The 19,225-nt window shown below is 43.8% G+C and overlaps 1 protein-coding gene across 3 annotated transcripts in view; it reads left to right on the plus strand.

The window, feature by feature from the left end:
- TTYH3 (tweety family member 3) overlaps window positions 1–19,225 on the plus strand; it is an 88,868-nt gene that overhangs the window by 42,424 nt on the left and 27,219 nt on the right. For all 3 annotated transcript variants that reach the window (XM_074965191.1, XM_074965189.1, XM_074965190.1), the window contains exons 2-5: window positions 4,699–4,868; window positions 14,037–14,148; window positions 15,027–15,247; window positions 16,157–16,252. In XM_074965191.1, coding sequence (XP_074821292.1) covers window positions 4,699–4,868; window positions 14,037–14,148; window positions 15,027–15,247; window positions 16,157–16,252 — 599 coding nt within the window. The remainder of the gene's footprint in view (window positions 1–4,698; window positions 4,869–14,036; window positions 14,149–15,026; window positions 15,248–16,156; window positions 16,253–19,225) is intronic.

The following is a 19,225-nucleotide window of genomic DNA, read 5'->3' on the forward strand; positions in this document are numbered from 1 at the left end:
ATCCTCTCAAACTGTAGACACTTATGGATTTTAAACTAACTGTCCAGTGGACTGAAATAGTTGAATTTTAAGCAGAAGCAATTTTTTTAGCTCACTGGTGGAAGATGCAACACAGGTATATTGCAGCCAAATTCTTATCACAGCACTTAACTCGGATAGTTTGGTCATTGGAGTCCTGTCTCTGTAGTTTAGCCTGTACCAAATGTCACTGTAGACTGGATAGCTTCTCACTAACCGTTGTACACCTGCATTACAGCAGTGGATGAAGTGTAAGTGTTCCTGAAGTGTAGAGTAAGTGGGTGTGTTTGGTTTGGGCTTTGACAAGCCCAATGGGAAGATCAAGGGCATCTCTCTTGGCTTGGTGTTGAGGCCATATAACTAACTAGCACTATATTTTACTGTGGTAGTGAAAATGACTGGCTCTCTCATGGATCAATAGATTGTGATGAGGGAAAGTTAGCTCTTCCAGTAAGTACTTTGTGCTGTTTTTCAAGGATATGTGAAGGCTTTAGTGTCCTCCTTCAGAAAAGTTTAATGGAAGCTCCATGTTTTACTAAAATAGTGGTGTATTCCCCGGGAAATTATTTTAATCTGTTTACTGGCAAAACCTGGCTGCTGTGCCAATGAATAGAACTGGCACCAGAAAATGAAGTTAATGTACCCTAATAAGACTTGAAATAAGAAATTGTGTGCTCAAAACCAACCTTCCAGACCTCCTTCCTCCTGTCTGCAGCAGCAGTCTTTGAACAAGTTTTGTTCGCTCAGTAAAAATGTGTGGTGGTTTTTTTTTTTTTTTTTTTTCAGCAAATAAAATCCTGCCCTATAGTGCTGTAAAATCAAAAGTGGGGAACATGTAATTGGAAACTGAAGGGAAATGTTAACCCTTGCACCTGCGTCATCCTACCCCCAGTTACAGTCTTTCAGAGGGAAGTATCTCTTGATTTCAGTATACTCTGCCAATCCCTAAAATGATCTTTGGGCACTGGATTGGCTTTGACTGACTAGATGGGGAGCTTTTCTTTTCCAGGTCGCAAGTTTAAATTCTGGTTAGCTCAGTAGTGACTGAAAGTTACTATGTTGAAGCTGTTTAGTGGCCCAGGTGCAGGCTTCTCAAGCTCTCTTACAGGTAGGATCATCTTGGTTTCTTTCATTATCTTGTAGACCTCTTGTCCATATGCTATTACACAGATCACTTCCCCTCCCATGCATGATGGTCAGATGACTTAGTGGCTGTAACAGCAACTCCTTATATGGAGATGTTGCTATTAGGAAAGTGTTTGTTTAGTGTATTTGTAGGGGTATTTTGTTGCAATCTTAGTAGCTAGGAAAAAGGAGAACCAAAACCACATGACCAGCTATCTCTCTGTGGACCGCCAATGATCCGTGGATCACAGTTGGGAAATCTGTGGCCTAAGAACAATGAGTTGGTGATCTCAGCTCTTTCCAAAGGATAGGGGTGCACATCAATAAAACCAGTTACCCTTGGCACTGATTACCTCCCCTGTTGATGTGATCTTAGTAGAGGTCAAGAAGTGCACTGTTCTGGAAACTGAACTACCCTCTCCTTTCACAGTGATGGTCCCTTCAACTAGGATGATGTGGATGATCTTGCAAGTGCCCAGATAGTGCTAACCATCCCCGGAGTGGCAATCTGTTCCCACTGTGCCCTTTCTCTTGCTCTGGGACTTCCTTTCTTGGCATTGGGATCTGAATGCTTGCTTGTTTTGTTAATGTGACTATCAATACCAGCAATCTGCACAAGTGACGCAGCTTTCCCCGCTTGTATCTGATTCCTGCATTAAATGGGTGTTTGGTACACCACAATACATAAGTAAATTAAAAACCACCAGGAATCTGACTGTCTAGCAAGCCTGTGGGAAGTACAGCCGGCTGTCCACTCCAGCCTCAAAGGACGGCAGTTCCAGGGCATTGAATCTCTCTGAAATCAGTGTCATTTGGTGGTTTCTATGCTACCAGTGCTGCACAACCACTGCTTCCATAGGCACGACTACTGTTTTTATTTTGAAAGATTGCTGCTACAGTGTAGCTGCATCTGCCAGTCTGGCTGATACTACTTGGATTTACACTCGCATTCAAAGACTGCTCGATTTTTGGCTTCTGCCAGAAGTGTCGTTACAGTGATTAAGATGTTGCCCCTTCAGGCTGTCTCCAGATAAGTATGGTTCCTGCATCATTTACTGTAATGGCTCTGATAGCCTGGGGAATCTGTGCTCTCCATGGTGAAAAGCGAAGTGCATAATTTTAAATTTTACTCAGAATAATGGGGCCTTGAATATCAGGGTCTTCCAGACTTAGTGTTGCAGGATAAAGGGAGTAAGGGATTTATCCAGCCTTGCAGTCCCTCTTGAAATACTAGTAGTTTAATCCTGGCAAGCAAGCAAGCACTGGCTAGTCTTTCACTGCCAGCCTCTCTCTGGGTCCTAAATTGATTTGTTGGAAGGATTAGTTACTCCAGTCTTGTATGTCCATTGGCTGAAAACAAACACTTTCTCCTTGTGAAATGAACACAGAACCTTGGCATGCTCCTAGATACAGACAAGTCCCATTCAGCTGAATATTTACAGAGAAACAAATTAAAACTTTACTTCACAATCCTGGCTTTTTTGTTTGGTTCCTGTCACTTGTTGCACCCAATCTTTCTTATGGGGGGAAGATGATGTCTCTGCATGCTGAGCTGCAGCATGAAACCTTCACCACTGAAGAAAGACTATATGGTGTGTTAGGAAAGGGATGGATTATTAGTGAGGCTCCTGTTTCAGGCAGTAATGCTTCTCTGAGCGTATCCATTGAACGGGGAATTTTTTTCTTCCCTTGTGCAGTTTGCCTGGGACCATACATAAGGTGTTTGTAAAGGAATCTCAGTCTGGCGGGTGCATTTAGTTTAGTACTGCGTGCTGGTAGATGGCAGGCCTTGGGAAGCGGGAATACAGCTGAATACAGTTGCCTTGTTGAATACCCCTCTCTGTTCAGAAACTCGCTTAACAGCACACACCCCATGTGTTATGATCTAGTGAAGGGAACGGAACTCTCCCTTCTGTCCTCCCCACCCCCATTTTAATAGTTTCAGCTGTGTGTATGATTCTTGGTATGATATGTGTATCTTTCTGTGTGGTCTTGTTAGGTATGTGTTAATCATCTGTAGCATTTGTCTTCTGGTAAATGCTGTGGATATATTGTCAAAGCCTTGGCTATACTATGCTGCTGTGTAGGCAACTTGCGGTCCAACAGGCAGGCTATAAACTGAAGCAAATCTCATGATGTATGGTTGACAGGTATCAAGTTCTGTCAAGGCTGACACATGCTTGATTGGAAGTACAGTGAACTGTGCAGCTTGCAAGACTTCCAAGGACACTAACGGAGCTGGGGGTAGCTATAAGACAGAAAGAAAGGGGGTGGGAAGGAAAATACAAATCTATGAACCCTCCCTCTAAGAGGCGGTTACCTTGGCATTTTGTCCATGGTGTAACAGCCTTTGCTTAGAACCACATTTCATGTAGCTGCAACATTCCTCAGCTCAGTTGTCTGACCAGGTAGGAGTTACAGGTGCGTTTTTTGTTTTTTTGTTTTTTTATTATTATTTCTTAAATCAAATACCTCTTTTGTAATGTGGGATTGTAGTGAGAGAAGAAGGGGGGGGGGAAGGGGCAGGAGAGATCGGGGAGATGACATTGATAAAAAGAATCCTTTGTTTTGTCCATGGTTGGTACAGATCTGTATCTAAACTGCAGACTACTAAGACGATTGGGTCAGCACTAAATCCTTGGGCCCCATTCCAGATATTAAAGCCATTTTTAAAGTTTATTTGCTTTCTGGGTAGAATCTGGTTGTTGGTGACTATTAACTGCAATCAGCAGAAGTATCCCTTTTACTACATTCGTGTGGATTTGATAGAATGTTCTGAATGGAGCATTTGTTTTTTGTTAACGAATCTAGTTTCACTGAGATTCTGTTGAGAAATTTGGAGTTAACACTGCACTCGTGTTTCTAGTTGGGTATCATTTGAAGGAAACCGTAGACACATACTATTCTGATAGTGAGCATTTCAAATTTATTGTATATTCCCATCTCCATTGGTATTATCTAGATGATTTTTTTGTCTATGTACAGTATGTGGAAGCATACAGGCCCAGCTTGAGCCTCCAAGATATTGCTGCTCTGGGGATTGATTTTTTTAAAAGCAGAGAGTCTCCTTCAAGTGTGGATAATAAATTCCACCCTCTGATTCAAACCCACTCGTGTACTTGGATTTCTAGTCTTAGTGTTGCTCTACCATTTATTTTGGAGGGAATATTTTATTCGTGAAGATGAAGAGACCTGCAGAAATGGAAACAAACTCTTTTTTTATACTCGTAGCTGTACAGTTCAACCAGCTGCCCTAGTACTGATCTCTGCTCTGGATTAAAGACAAATCTTGACTCATTCATGTGACTTGCAGACTCAGGAAGACAATAGTGCATCCGTTATTTGTGACTTACTCCGCACATCCTCTTGTGAATGTATCTGTTTAATGAATAAGCTTAGTTTCATAAAGTCTTGTCCGGGGTGGATTCTGTGACCTATGCCATGAGTGAAGAATCCCTGGGACTCAATAAGTCATCTGTGTCTGCCATGTGTTTATGCTATGGAGGTGCCTCTGATGTAACTGGAATTTTTATTTATTTATTTTGTCTTCCTCAGGCCTTGTTGCTGTTTGGTGGTGTTGCTCTGTCCTGCCTTGCTCTGGATCTCCTCTTCCTCCTGTTCTATTCGTTCTGGCTGTGCTGCCGCCATCGGAAAAGTGAAGAGCACTTAAATGCAGATTGCTGCTGCACTGCTTGGTGTGTGATCATCGCGACCCTTGTCTGCAGGTGAGTTTACATTTTGTCTGCAGGGTAAATTAATGTCGCCTATTTTGTCACTGCCACTTCCTCCACTGCATCCCTCCCACACCATACATATGCTGAGCATCAGCTACTGACTCTGTGACTCAATATATTGGATACAGGGTATTGTTGGAAACAGCCTCCTCTCTTTTAGTGTACTCCTAACTTTAAAATCCAGCATAGACTTTTCTGATTGCTATTCCACACCTTACTGCATAATGGTTTGTCATATGATGACTATAAAGTGCCAGAAGAGCAGCAGGGTATTTGCCATTTACTAGCAGTTAACAAAGACCCTGTCCTGAGAGGCTTATCACCTAATTAAGATGGATGCAGTTCACATAATTATCAGGCCTAGTCAGGAATTTACAGTGGAAGCAGGTTTCCCTAAGGAAATAACCAATACATTGGGTAGGTGGATTTAGGGTTTTTAAAAAAAAAAAAAAAAAAACATGGATCTTTCTCTTCTTCCTTTGTAAATAGTATCCAGTGCTTGCAGTCCTGATCACTCCATTTTTATCCCTTTGGTAAGACTGATGCACTACCTTAAGGGTCACTAGTGATGTTGCTAGTGTTGGCCACTAATGTTTTAATGCCAGAAACATTTGAAGGAGGTGAGGGAGAATGGCAGCAAGTGGAAAAGGGGGTGGGGGAAGAGAATACAGTTCTATTGGATTCTGTTTTTGGGTTAGTGCAGACAAGAAACCCCCCCTTCCAAAAAAAAAAATAGTGGCAGGAGTTAGGAAATAGAAAACTCAGTTAATTTCTGAAACAACCCAGGGCTTTATTTGGACAGTGTGGCAAAAACAATACACGGCAGCCTGCAAACTGGGAGTAAGTACCTCTGCACGTAGATCAATCCCTGCCCTTCCTTGACAGCACTTGGGCCTATAAGTGTCTCCAGTGGCCATAGTGCATACTCCCAAAACTAGTCCTGCTGTGGAGGTGATCTCCCAGGTGTGGTCATGATGGCTTATGGTTAGAAATACCATGCAACTCTACAGTATCAGAGGAGTATGTGTCATCCTTGTTTCTAACTCTTAAAGTATTCTGAGAGTACTTGGGATAAGATCATGCATTCTTTGACTGTGCAAAACTACCATGTCAGTCAGATCAGGCCTTAATTTTCACTTGCACTGTCCTGAACACACTGATCAGGTGCAGTTTTAGTGAATCAGCACTGTAAAAAGCTAGAAGCCTGGGAGAATCATTAGGGGGCTTGGGCTTTGGCTTTGGTTTATAGTTCTCCTTCCAGTGTTTGAACTGACAGGGAATTCCTCACCTCTGAGGAAAGTAAAGGGAGAGAAATGGGGAAGGGATTGTCTTTGTTTCTTCCCCCTCTTTCTCCTCATCTGGTGAGTAGGTGGCTGTTCGGACTGCAGTATTCAGGTTTGCATGGTGGAGGGGCTGTATTCTGTGGATAAGGGGCTTAGTTGCCTGAGGAGGGATTAGCTTGTACTCTGTACATGTTCACATTTGCTCTTTCCAGGCACAGGACAAAGAGAATAGAAACCCTCTGAAGTGCTGGAGAAAGCACAGTGAAGCAGAGCAGTGTGTTCTGTTGTGAGCATAGAAAACTGGGGATGGAGTCACCTTTAAAGGCTGAGATTCACAATGTTTGAGAAGGGCTGGCATCTTGGCATACAGTGGCTTCTGTTCAGAGAGCAACTGTGCCTTTCTAGGGAAATAGAGATGTATTGAGTGGAAAGCTGGGGGGGAGAATAATTTTCAGAGAATAAATCTAAATTCCCCATCACCTTGCTTGTTCGTGGACCCAGGAGCTTTAGCTGCATGAATATCCATTCCCAATTGGTTTGAAAGTGCTGTGTTCCTAACCTTTTCTTACAGGAGCTCTAACTGATGCTATTTATAATTGTGCCGCTTCAGGCTCTTGGTAGCTATTGTTATGCAGTGTTTTTGTGTCCAAGGCATCTGCAGTAGTGAGGTTTTTAAACTGTAGAAAGGGTGAGATGGGAAATGTTGTGGGTTTCATGCCTCCCAAAGTAGGCAGGTAAAAGGTTAAGGCTTTGCACCAAAATTACTTTCAAACACCATTTTTTAGTGTTGGGTGTATGATCAGTACTCTAGAGAGAATATCTTCTGAATTCCTGAAATCTCAACCAGCTGCTTCAATGCTTGATAGTTTAGTTGTGTTTTTTTTGTTTTTTTTTTTTTTTTGGGGGGGGGGGGGGTTGGTTTTTTGGTTTTTTTGCCAAGCATGAATTGGGAGGCGTGTCATTACAGCCAAGGTTTATGATTTGTCCAAGCAATGCTTTTCCTTCCTCCTCCAGGAAAATTCTTGCTAGCCTCTTCATTTTACATTTGCCCCTCTTCTTCCACCTCCCCGAATTGATAACTGGCTAGCTCATGAAGCAGTAGTTCATAATCACTGGTGGTAATTGAAAGTGCTGTCCAAATACTGCTTTCTCTCTTGCAAAGACAGCGGACCCTGGCTTTGCAACCTGCAGCTCTGGTAAGTTGCCTGTTTTTCAGATGACCTGCTGCTAGAGATGGGAGTACAAGAGAGTTTATGGCTGGCTAAGGAACACAAACAGTATGGACAACCCTTTGCTTTCTCTGCACCTTAAGGGTATAGATGCCACAGATTAGCTTGTGCTGCTATCCAGACTAGTTGACTGGGTATATGTTCTACCGCAGGACTCGGAAGAACTAAGGGTGGCAGACTGGCATCTGCCAATGTATGTTAGGGTGACTGGGAATTAGACTACTCCAGATGTCTGTCTTCCAGCAGCTGGAGAAAGAATATATAATCGACCTCTGGCTCTGGCTTGTTCTAGGATGGTGACAGAGAGTCTTCTCCTTTAGCAAAGCTGGCCAACGTGGACTATTGATGTGAGGAGTGGATGCTACCACTTTAGTGCAAAGATGATTTATAGCTTTGCTGTTCAGACCGTGAAAGGTTCACAATGTCTAATCGTTGAATCTCCTTTCAAATAAAGAGAACACAGTTGTGGCTGATAGCTGTCCTCCTACGTAAGAATTAGCTAACTCTGGACTGTATAAGCACTCCAAAAAACATTGCTAGACTGGCTCATCTGTGTAGTATTTTTCTTCCCAGAGGGCCAGTTGCTCCATGACCCTGCCTTTGTCACTTCTTAAATATTCAGAAGCGACCTGGTGATCAGTCTTTCACATTGGGGGCGTGAGTGTTTCTCTCACTTCAAGCCCTGCACCCCACCCTGAAGGCCTAGTGTTACAGTACTTTTTCCTCCTGGATAGGAAATCCGAATGAGAGACACCAGGGGCGTATTGAGGGACCTGATGCAAAAATAGATTAGGGGCCCCCTTCCCAGTTCTGAAATCCTAAAATGTAACTTACCTTTATCAACATGGAAATCAGAACATAACTGTCTTCTCCATAAATACCCCAACACAATATGCTGGCTGTCTAAACACAAAAGTTCTCTTTACAGATTTGTACAAAAATCTCACTGTTCAGTGAGCTAGTGCTCAATTTTATGGTGCAGGAGCTCTGCAGACATGATCTCAAGTTGGTGGTTGTGTGTGTGTGTCCTTGTCCGTGTCCCCAAAATCTGTCTTGTGTGGATGTTTTTGTAAAATAAAGCACCCATATTCAAAAGCTAAATTATACTTTACCAGTAAATTTTGTCCAATGGAAAAATTGTGCAACAGCAATTGAGACTTAATACATTAGTAAATACACGTAACTCGTCTTTTATGCTCCGAACTTCTAACTAAATAGCAAAGCATGTCCAAAGCACACGTGTAGTAGGTCAAAAAGCCCTAGAGCTTGCGTCGTCATTGTTCCTCCAGTTTCAAGTTGGTGCAGCTCTACTGGAACTAACTGAATGGCATTACCGCTGTAAAAGGTAGGGGAGTAATTCAATGGGAACTCAAACCCCAAATCTTCATACCTGCACCGCAGTTTTGCCCATGAAACACTTGCCATTTGAGCACAAACAGCATTTGCTTTGCGTTCACAAATAATGTGGCTGGGCACTAAATGCAAACAACTGGTGTCATAAATGTGGTCTCTGTGTCACGAAACCAAACACGAAGATCCATACTGCCAAGGGGTATTAAATTTTTTTTTTAAATCACCACCACCTCAGCACTTTTCAAAGATCGTGATATTTAATCCATTTTACATTATTATGGGTTGTCTGCTTACATATTCTAGAAATTTTACTTGATCTAGATAAAGAGCCAGCTCTCACCAATATCTGTAACCTGTCTAAGGCACGCTCTTCGGATAGGGTTTGATCCTACCCTAATGAGGCAAGGATCACTGCTATGCTCTAGCTACTTTTGGGCCACTCCATAAACCCAGTTTAACTGGCTAAATATGCTAGGTTGACAGTGGAAAATCATTGTCAGAGTTGCATAGGAGCTAGAGTGCACCTGTGAATCTAGCCTACTTAGGCGAAGCACTTTGTAACAGAATAAAGAGGTTAACTCTGATCAGGGCTGCACATGTCCACCACAGCAGTACCTGGGTCCCCTTGCCCCTTGTGCAGCCCCTGCATCTTTTTGGATGAGCTCCTCACTGTTGAAGCAATGGCCACGGTCTGAATCCAGAGCAAGGGCCTGTGGGGACAGGCATAGGGTGGCAGGTGTGGTCTCAGCATCACTACAAGCAGCTCATGCTGGCGTGGGGTGTGGTTGAGGTAGGCGCAGGAGTGCTTCCATGGGAACCTGGCTGGCTGGGGGCCACTTCCTGCCCTGTCTGCCGAAAGGTAGACTGGCATAACTACAGTAGTGACTAAGGCAGAGTGGCCTCTTCAGATTGGGCTCCCGTAACCTCCATGGGCTCTAATGTGACTATCTCATTGTAGCTGTGCCCCTGAGTCACACTGAGCCTGTCGTTGCCTGGAGGAGTCATGTTGAGTGGTGCAAAGCATGTCTCCTTCGCACTGTGAGGTGTGGGAGTATTGAGCCCTAGAGCACAGTGCTCTGAGATTGGCGGGTCTGCTTACACTCAAACACAGAATATACCTTTTCAGAACCTTCCTTTGTTCTCCAATGCATATCTGGTTTGTGTAATGGAACAAATATTTTACGTTGTAATACAAAGAAAATAAATTTTCCAGCAGATGGCAAATAGTGCCTCCATTTACACAGCCCACTGGCCGGTTGGGTGGGTGTTTCTCTCTCTCTCTCTCACTGCTCCTACAAAACTTCAGGCAAATGCTTGCTAAGACACAGATTTTCAAAAGTGGTTTCTAATTTTGTTTCACCATTTTTGGGTGCCCAAGCTGAATTGCCTTGAGCCCAGTTTTTGGAGTGTGGAGCATCCACAGCTTCAGATTTTACTTGGAGTTGTCAGCACTCTGCACCTGTGTTGAGACACTTAGAGGCTGCTTTAGATGGGCACCCGAAATCAGACCTCCCACAGTGGTGACTCCTACACCTCTGTCCTGCAGGGCTGGCTGGATTCTGCTCCTGGCTGCAGAGGTCATACACTCTCAGGTTTGGCCCAGCCACCCCTCTGTCACAATGACAGGCTGCGAGTGGGGCCAAATTTGAGTGAGTGACCCTGTGACCAGAGGTCACCACACTTGGAGCAGGCAGTCTCCCCAGCCAGCCCCGCAGGACAGGAGCCACCGCTATGATATGCACAGTGTACTTTTTTAGCAGTTTATTACATTAGTGTTTGTTTATATAATCTAGGTAAGAATATTTACTAAAACAGATCCTTTTTTTTGCTAGGATTCCCCAGCAGCATCCCCATTACTTTCTCTCTAATCTCCAGCTGCCTTCCCCTGACCTGTGACAGCTCATTCTCTCTCACAGCTGGGACCAGAGCACAGCAACCCTTGCAGGCACCGAGCTTCCTTCCCCCCCATTGTGGTAGGAAAGGGAACGGACATGTTGTGAAACTTGCTTCTGTAAAAACTTCTGTATTTCAGTGGTTCTTATTGACAAAGAACAATATTAAATACATCTTCTTGGTGATGTAATTAATACCGTCTTTAGCCCACAGTGGATGTATGATGCACATGTTGACTTGCAAACTTCAGTGGTATCTTTAATTTGAATTTCCTTTATCCTCACTCCTGATATTGAATGTCTTAATAGATTCCTTCCCAGGGAAGTTGCTGTCTCTTGGTGGGAGAAGGGCACTTCCGTGAACATCTGCCTCCTTTGTCAGGGAAGTGAGAGATTAACCACTGCAACAGCTCTAGTGCCGCAGCTCGGGAACCCTCTGACGGCGTAGCGTATGTCTGTCTCTTGCGCGGCTTGCTGCTAGACTGCCTAGAGTCAGTCAGTATTTATAAACTGAACATGATACGGTAAAATTGGCTTAGGCACCTGGCTGTGCCCCATTATTAAGTAAAGTGTCTGCTACTGCGTAAGGGTGCTGTTTCTGTTCTGTTTTGATTAAAATACTGCTGCTGTGCAGAGAATATTGAGAACCAGGCAGCTGACTCCTGCACTGATCAAGTCTATTCTGGAGGAGTGACTCTAATGCAGCTGTAGTTCGCTGCAGAATAGTGGTACTACAAAAACGGTAGGGATCAAATCTGTGCTGCTCCATTCCTAAGAATGGTCTAGAATGGACTCAATTTAGACAACAAAACAATCAGCGGACTTTGTCTCAGTTCTTGGGGACGGTGCAATCTGCTCAGTCCCGTCCCGCCTGCCCCCCCTCCCTCCCCCAGTCTGCAGCTACTTTCTTTGGCTAGTAAGCATGGGGTTGGCGGGGGGCTGATGTGCATAGTGCAGTGACATGGCTCCAAGCTTCTTCTCATGCAGGCCACAGTCCTGGACTGTCAGCTTCTAATTCCCTTTGCCCATAACTAACGCTCGTCCTGGAGTTATAGCTACTGTCAAAGATAGAAATTCCAGCAGGGGAGGAATCTGGAGGGTTTTCTCTGTATAATTACCAATTCCATTTACATGATGAACGTGCTTCTGTGGAAAAGTGTTCAATTGAATCTCTTTCCTGTACTAGGACTGTAAATGTCATTAGAATTGTATGCCTTCTGCCTCTTCCTGAAGCAATCAAGATGTAGGTCATCTACTCCCTTTGTGGAAAACTCCTCAACTGAGGTTTTTACAGGCCAAGCCCTTCATAATTTATGAAGGCCCTGATTGCTGGGAAAATCCATGGGACTGACACAGACTCTGTGCAGCTTCTCTGCTTCTGTTTTCTGCATGTGTGAGAACCAAGTAGTGATGCAGTCGGGACTAGCTACAGTGTCCTGTTGGTCCTTTTTAACATGGTAAGACTAGAGAGAGGGGGCTATTTTTTCTGCAATAAAGGAGGAATTTATCTGAACTAGCAGTTTGGAAGACAGCTTAGCATACTTGCCAGGACAGATTCACGTGCAAAAGTCCATTATCTCCCCACACAAACCCATTCTGGGCTACCTACTGTTCAGGATGTTTGATGTCATTTTCTAAAAAGGTAGCTGCTGGAAGGAGGAGGGTGTGCTTAGTGTCCTTCAGTGACCTCTCTGCTGAATGTAGGAGCAACACCGACTGACTGGTTCTGAAGGCTTTTGTTGGAGTTCTTCCTTCCTACACTGCCATCAAACCTCCAGGGCAGTGGCTGTAACCCAGGGATTGGCAGAAAGTTGGTGCAGAGAAATTAGGTGTTCAGCTTGAATACTAGCTAGAGACCTAAAAACACCCAATGAAACAAGTAAACGTGGCATCTTGAGGGCCAGCATAGCACCAGGAATCTTTCCCATCTTTGTGTGAAGACCCAAAATCTGAAATGGGAACAAGGGGTTTTGTTTTTTTTTTAAAAAAAAAACTTCACCAAGAATTGCCCTAATTTAGGCAACCTGTTGTCTAGGTTAACTCCATACCTCTTCTCCATCATCATCACCCCCCCCCCCCCCCCATTGGGGACAGAACTGGGTAGATGGATTTTGGGTGAGGGAGGAATGGAAAGGGAGATCACTGAAAGTCTCTCTGGTGTGATTGCCTGATGGAAGCAAGGGGGTGTCACTGACTTGGATGAGATACCTGTCCCATTTCCATTGCTGTTCCTGTTCCTTGGTTACATGCTCTGCCTCCTTTTGGTTAATGGATTCCAAAAGAACCAATCATGGTTTTGACTGGAAAATGGGTCTGTCTGACCAGAGCCCATATTAGACATCAGTCAGAGTCGGAACAATCTCAAACTAAATTCTCTTGCTTTGAAAATCAGCTTTAGTTTTTCTAAACTTGTGCCTCTGTGGTTACAAGTCTCTGCTATCTTAATACCATAATCCTCACAGCATCAAGGTTTCTAATGGGAGGACTGGTCAAAGTAGATGCTGATGCAGTTTTATATTTCAGAATGGGGGGGAAGGAGGGGGTCTAATAAGATGGGTCTGGAGCAAAGTAGTTAGAGCAGAGATGCCTGAGACATGGGCTCTCTACAACACTAAGACTGTCTACAATACGGCCTATGTCAGGATAACTTATGTTGCTCGGGGGTGCAAATAAGCCACCCGCCTGACCAACATGAGGTATATCGGCATAAGTGCTCATGTGCATAGTGCTACGCTGGCAGGAGAAGCTCTTCTGCCGCTCACAGAGGTGGGTTTCCTTTATGCTGACGGGAGAGCTCTGGCCTGTTGGTATAGAGCGTATTCACCAGACGCGCTGCAGTGGCGCAGCTGCAGTGCTCTACGTATAGACATGGCCTAAGTAAGGCTTTCCAACAGTGGGTGTGGATGGCTTCTCCTGCATGTGGGGTGGAATGCAGCACCTATTTAGCAATGCAAAACAGTACCTCAGGGTAATTCTTGGGGGAGAACTTGGCTAGTTGATGGATTTTTATTTTTTTTTTTTTATTTTTATATAATCTGGATAGCCCATGGTGAGGTTTGAATTCTGTTTGCCTTGCAACTAACTCTCCAAACTGGGCCATTAACTACTCTTTTCCTACCCCTAACAAAAGGGTGCATGTCACTCAGCTTAGAGGCACTGAACAGAGCCCACGGTTACATGTGTAGCATATCAAATCTAATTTTTAGGTTCACCAAATCGGTTCTGTATATCTTTCCAGCTGTCCTAGTGAATAGGGATAATGTCATTACCCCAGAGCTGAAGGCACACTGTTCCCCTGAGGGAAATCCTGGTGAGAGGGTAGGAGTGCTGGAAGAAGCGGCAGTAACTTGCATAGATAAACTCTTGCTGTAAACCAGCCCTTCCTTGCTCTTCTCTCCATAGCGCTGGCATCGCTGTTGGCTTCTATGGAAATGGGGAGACCAGTGACGGCATCCACCGGCTGACATACTCACTGCGACATGCAAACCGCACGGTGGCTGGGGTCCAAGCCCGGGTAAGTACAGGGAAGGACTGACTGTAGGAAGGAATTGAGGTGTGTGGGGGTGGGGTGGGTGTGTGTGTGTGTGTGAGAGAGAGAGAGAGAGGTTTCCATCTGTGTCTGTCCCTCTTTTGTTAGTCTCTGAATAGAGTAATGTTTGTCACAATTTCCATTATTAGGGAGATAATTTCTTCAGTCTCTATTGCTTTTAAAAATATCAAAGGAAAATAAACATATTAAATGAAGTGTTCTCTCACGATTGTGTGTGGTTAAAAACAGCTTCTCATTAGCACTCCTCCGCCTGCAGAAGAGGTGCCAGGCCAAAAGCAGAGAACAGTAGCTCTGTAGTAAATGGCACTGTTAATAAATATGGTATTTTAGCAAATATGGTACAATAAGCAGTATTGTGCTTAAGGTGTGCTCTCTCTAGGGGCTTTCATTTTGTTACTCCTCTGCAGCTGTGGTCTGCCTATTGTTATCCCAACACCACAGTGGGCTTCCAGTGCACACTGACTTGTGGCTTAAAAGAAAGCCTCTGCTTTACAATCCATCCCAAAAGTAAAGCAAAGGAGCCTGATTAAAAGCGGGGAAATAAGCTTATTCTCTTGCCTGCCCAGCCCTGGTGAATCTCTTTTCTAGGTTTATGGTGGTACTTGTGGTGGCTTACCTCCATCTTCAGTGCCAAATGAATCAGAAGATATGACTCCCTCATTGTAAGTTACCTGTGAAGATAAATGGTCCGAGTCTGGAAGAGCCTTGGTGCAGTAATCTGGAAATTGTTCCTCGCTTGTTGGCAGTGATAATCCCGATCTCCACCCTCCCTGGTGGTCTTCCTAGACTGGCAGACTCTCTTGTTAATGTTTTTTTACCTTGTTCTTCTGTCTGGTCTGCAGGTGTTGGACACTGCCGTGGCCCTGAACCAAACAGTGGAACCGAACCTGCTGATCCTTGAGGAGATGTTCATGAAACAGACTGATTACCTGCACGTCATCCAGAAACTCCAGGGCCTCTTGGATGACTTGATCAGGCAAACAACAGAGATCCCTTTCTGGAAGAATGAGGAACTGTCATTAGAGGAACTGGCTGTTCAGATTGATCTATATGACTGGTACAGGTGGGCAACAAGTTGGCCTCTACCACTGATGTGACATCCATAAGGGGGGGGGGTGTGTGTGTGTGTTGGGCCATGATGGATGCTAAAGCTTGTGTCTTTCAGGTTAGATCAACATGTGAAGATTTTTCCAGCAGCTTGATCTATAGATTTGTTACACACCAGCATGGGTTTTAGGTCTATCTTCACTGGGATTGTTTTCCTGAGCAAAAGTGTGTTGAGTCTTGGTAAAAACATGTTAGGACAGATGTGACTTGACTTAATCACCAGATGAAGTGTTACTTTGAGCAGGTAAAGTCCATTAAGTTATGTTGCTCACACTCTCTGGTGCTGGCATGGGGTTAGCTTTTTCACTTTTCTGCCTCGCTGTCTGGACTTTCTATAGATGAAGGCTTGCCACACGCTATAATGCATTCATGATACAGAGGCCTTGTTACACAGCAGCTGCTGGAGATGTACAGAATTGACCATCACTATTTGGGAGAGAAATGAATAGATAGATGGTGCTCAGAGATACTTCAGGAGTCCCCTCTGTCCAGAAGTGCTCTTATTATTCTTCAGGCAGACATAGATCAAACTAAACTTCCTGGACTATTGTTGTATTCGCTCTTTCTATATAGCGTCCAGCTGCATAGACCAGTTACCCTTTTAAGTTTGAAGTAAGTTACTGACCATCTTAATGTTTTGGTCACTCTTGCAAACGTGTTCTCATGCCTATGTAGCAGAGCTAGCCAGCTGAGGACACTGTAGAGTGATCTGAGTAGTACAGTTCATTAGTAATTAGTAGTGAATTTTATTTGCTAAGCTTGACTGGGGGGAGGGGAGAGCCAAGTTTCTCTCTCAAGACATGCTCGCCTATTCTCTAGACACCAGTTTTTGTCTTCAGACTATCTGTGTTTCTGTATATTCCAGGTGGCTGGGATACCTGGGCCTACTTCTGTTCCATGTCCTGATCTGTTTGCTGGTGCTCTTCGGACTAATTAGAAATTCCAAGGCTATTCTCATTGGGTAAGTCCTGACACTGAGACAGTGCTTGAGGAAAGGCAGGCAGAGGATTAACAATAGCTAGTTGAGTCCTTCGGACTGTGCCGTCGGATCCATTCATGGGCTGCTGAGTAGTATTTGTAGAGTGCAATGATGGCTGATTACATGCTTAAGAGCTATGCTCTGCAGAGCCTCTCTAAACTGACAGGATTAGGACAACATCTGGGATACATTCCCAGGAAGATTTTTTTTTTTTTGGCAAAAGAACTCTATTGTATCTGTTTTAACATCCAGCTTTAGTGTCCAAAAGACAAGGAGCTTATTCCTGAGGGTGCCTTGATTCCAACAGTTAGTACCAGTAACCTCTTTCTGGCTCACGGAAAGCTGCGATGCATGGTACTGTCGCCCCAATTGAAGACCCTCTCGAGATTAAAATGGCCTTTTAAAAGGAAGAATCCACTGATGCTCCGGATGTTGGGGTGGGGTTTAAACCTGGTGATTGATACTGTGCATGCAGTCTCCAGCCTTCCACCTTCACACGTGTCCTGGTAGTATGCCTGATTGTCATATTACCTTTCCTCTGGCCTAGGCTGTGACACTTAAGCAGACATGAAACTGTTCACTGTGAAGGCCACTGAAACTGCTGCGAAGCAAGAGTTGTGTGTTTGTCAGAGTAGAACTAGTCATGTGGATCAACTTTATTCACATGTACATTGCAGATATTTCCACCATGCTGGAACATCCTGTTAAAATATAACCGTATTCCCCCAGCCATCTTCTGACATGGTTTTCATCTTGCATATTTGGCTAGGATCACACTGTATTTGTAAACGTTATGAAAATTTGATACCATGATGGCCCCTTGGCCATGTTTATCACAATGCCCAAGCATGATGGTAATTGCAATGTATATTCAGCCTTTAGTTACCTGCCAGGTTATTACATACCTGGTATGTTATAAGGGACAAAATTGTAAATGTATGCACAGATGGTAAACCCGCAGTTCAAATTAGAAACTCATTCTTTATTAGGCAGAGTCTCAAATTAAGGCATTTCCCAAAGGAAGTTCACAGAATAAAGAACCCATGTTTTACAGCCAAGCAAGATGGTGAAATGCCAGTTGTAGATATTCTAGTCAAACAGTTACTGGCCCAATCCCCTTCATTTACATTAAAACCCCAAATGCTCTATAGTGAACTGATTGGCTGAACATGGCAAAGTGTACACCACCACCCTATCCATATGTCACAATACAGCGGAACCTTGTTAATATACAAACCTGATCATTTTCACAACCACTCTGCCCAGAAGTGGAGCAAGACTCAGACCGAATAGCAGAATACTGTCCCAGAGGCTGTGTATTGCTGAGCCTTCACTTCTTCTATGAAATAAGCCACACACTTACTAATATAATGCAAAATTTTTCGAAAAGTGGGATTTTTTTTATGCAATTCCCTTGATTTTGTTATGATTTGATGAATTGCAAAATGCAATAAACTATTTTGGCTCTTCTAGCCATTAATGAGGGTATGATGTCAGTACAATAAACTAATATAGCCCTTCCCTGGTTTACTATTCAGGTGATCCTAATGCACTCAGTATTTAATTTACATTGACATTCATTGCCATATTTTGTAAATGTAAATATCTCAAAATCATGAACAGCTTTTTTTCCTTTTTTATGAAACAGCCATCATACTCTGACTTCTTGTACACTCAGACTGTGTTAATCCCAGAGACCTAGAATTTGGGATAACTGGTAGACTAGTTCATGATTACTAATGCCACCTTTCATCTTCATCCACCCTCTTCCCCAGATTATATCGGTACTGTTAATGTACATTTAGTGTCTTCTGCTCCTCCTCCGTCTATTGGAATATAGTCATTCTGCTAGGATCTCAGCTAGTCCATTCTGGCCCAAAAGACGAAGCCCATTAGTTGGGAATCTGGGTCTCTCTTAAACTGGGGAGAATTGATGGGTTGGTTTTTGGAGATGTGAAAGTCTCTCTTGCTAGAGGTTTTGTATCTTACCAAAGAGATGATTAAGGGGTTAATTACGGTCTATACATACCTATGTGTAGGGAACAAATATTTGAGCTCTTCAGTCTATCAGAGAAAGGTATAACACAATCCAATGGCTGGAAGCTGAAGCTAGACAAATTCAGTTTGGAAATAAGGTGTAAACTTTTAACAGTGAGAGAGTAATTAACCATTGGAACAATTTACCCAGGGTCCTGCTGGAGTCTTCATCACGGACAAATTTAGAATCAAGGTTGGATGTTTTTCTAAAAGAGAGATGCTCTAGTTCAAGAGCAATTTATTTTAGGGAAGTTCTAGGGCCTGTGTTACAGTGTGTCAGACTAGAGAATCGCAATGGTCCCTTTTGGCCAAGGAATCTGAATCTAGCGTGTAATAGATATGTTAACTCTCTTCTGACTGAGCTGCGGGCTGATAAGTTGGATCTTATTTCCTTTGCTTCCCTGAGTACTTGACACCAGGAAGACTAGAAATTAATTGATGGTGGTAGAGTCCACTAGCTGCATGGCTTTGTTTGGGGATGGAACGTCAGGACCATATCTAAGGAATGAATCTCAAAGCTCCCTTTGAGGGGACTTGCATGTTGCCATCCACAGGCACCATGCTGGAAAGCTGCCCGGTAGTATCTGAATGCTGACAGTCCAGCTTATTTCAGAAACCTTATTGGAATTTTCACTGTTTAGATCAAAAAGTCCTGTTGTCTCTTTTTTTTCCACTATTCTTTGGAAACCTATGGTGCTGCAAAAGGGCCTGAATAGGTAGGTTAGGTGAAGGGTGGTACCTGGGTAGATCAGAGGTGGATTTGCAAATCTAATAGCATAGCTGGGGAAGGGGGTGTGATCTAAAACACGGAGTAACTTTCCAGGTAAATCTAGTCTCTTCCCCCATATCCTTATTATTTCCACTAGCAGGTGTCAAGACCAGTAATTGGGGGGGGGGGGGGGAGCTTTTTGTGGGATC

The sequence above is a fragment of the Natator depressus genome, chromosome 10 (assembly GCF_965152275.1).
Source record: "Natator depressus isolate rNatDep1 chromosome 10, rNatDep2.hap1, whole genome shotgun sequence".
NCBI classification, from domain to species: Eukaryota; Metazoa; Chordata; order Testudines; family Cheloniidae; genus Natator; species Natator depressus.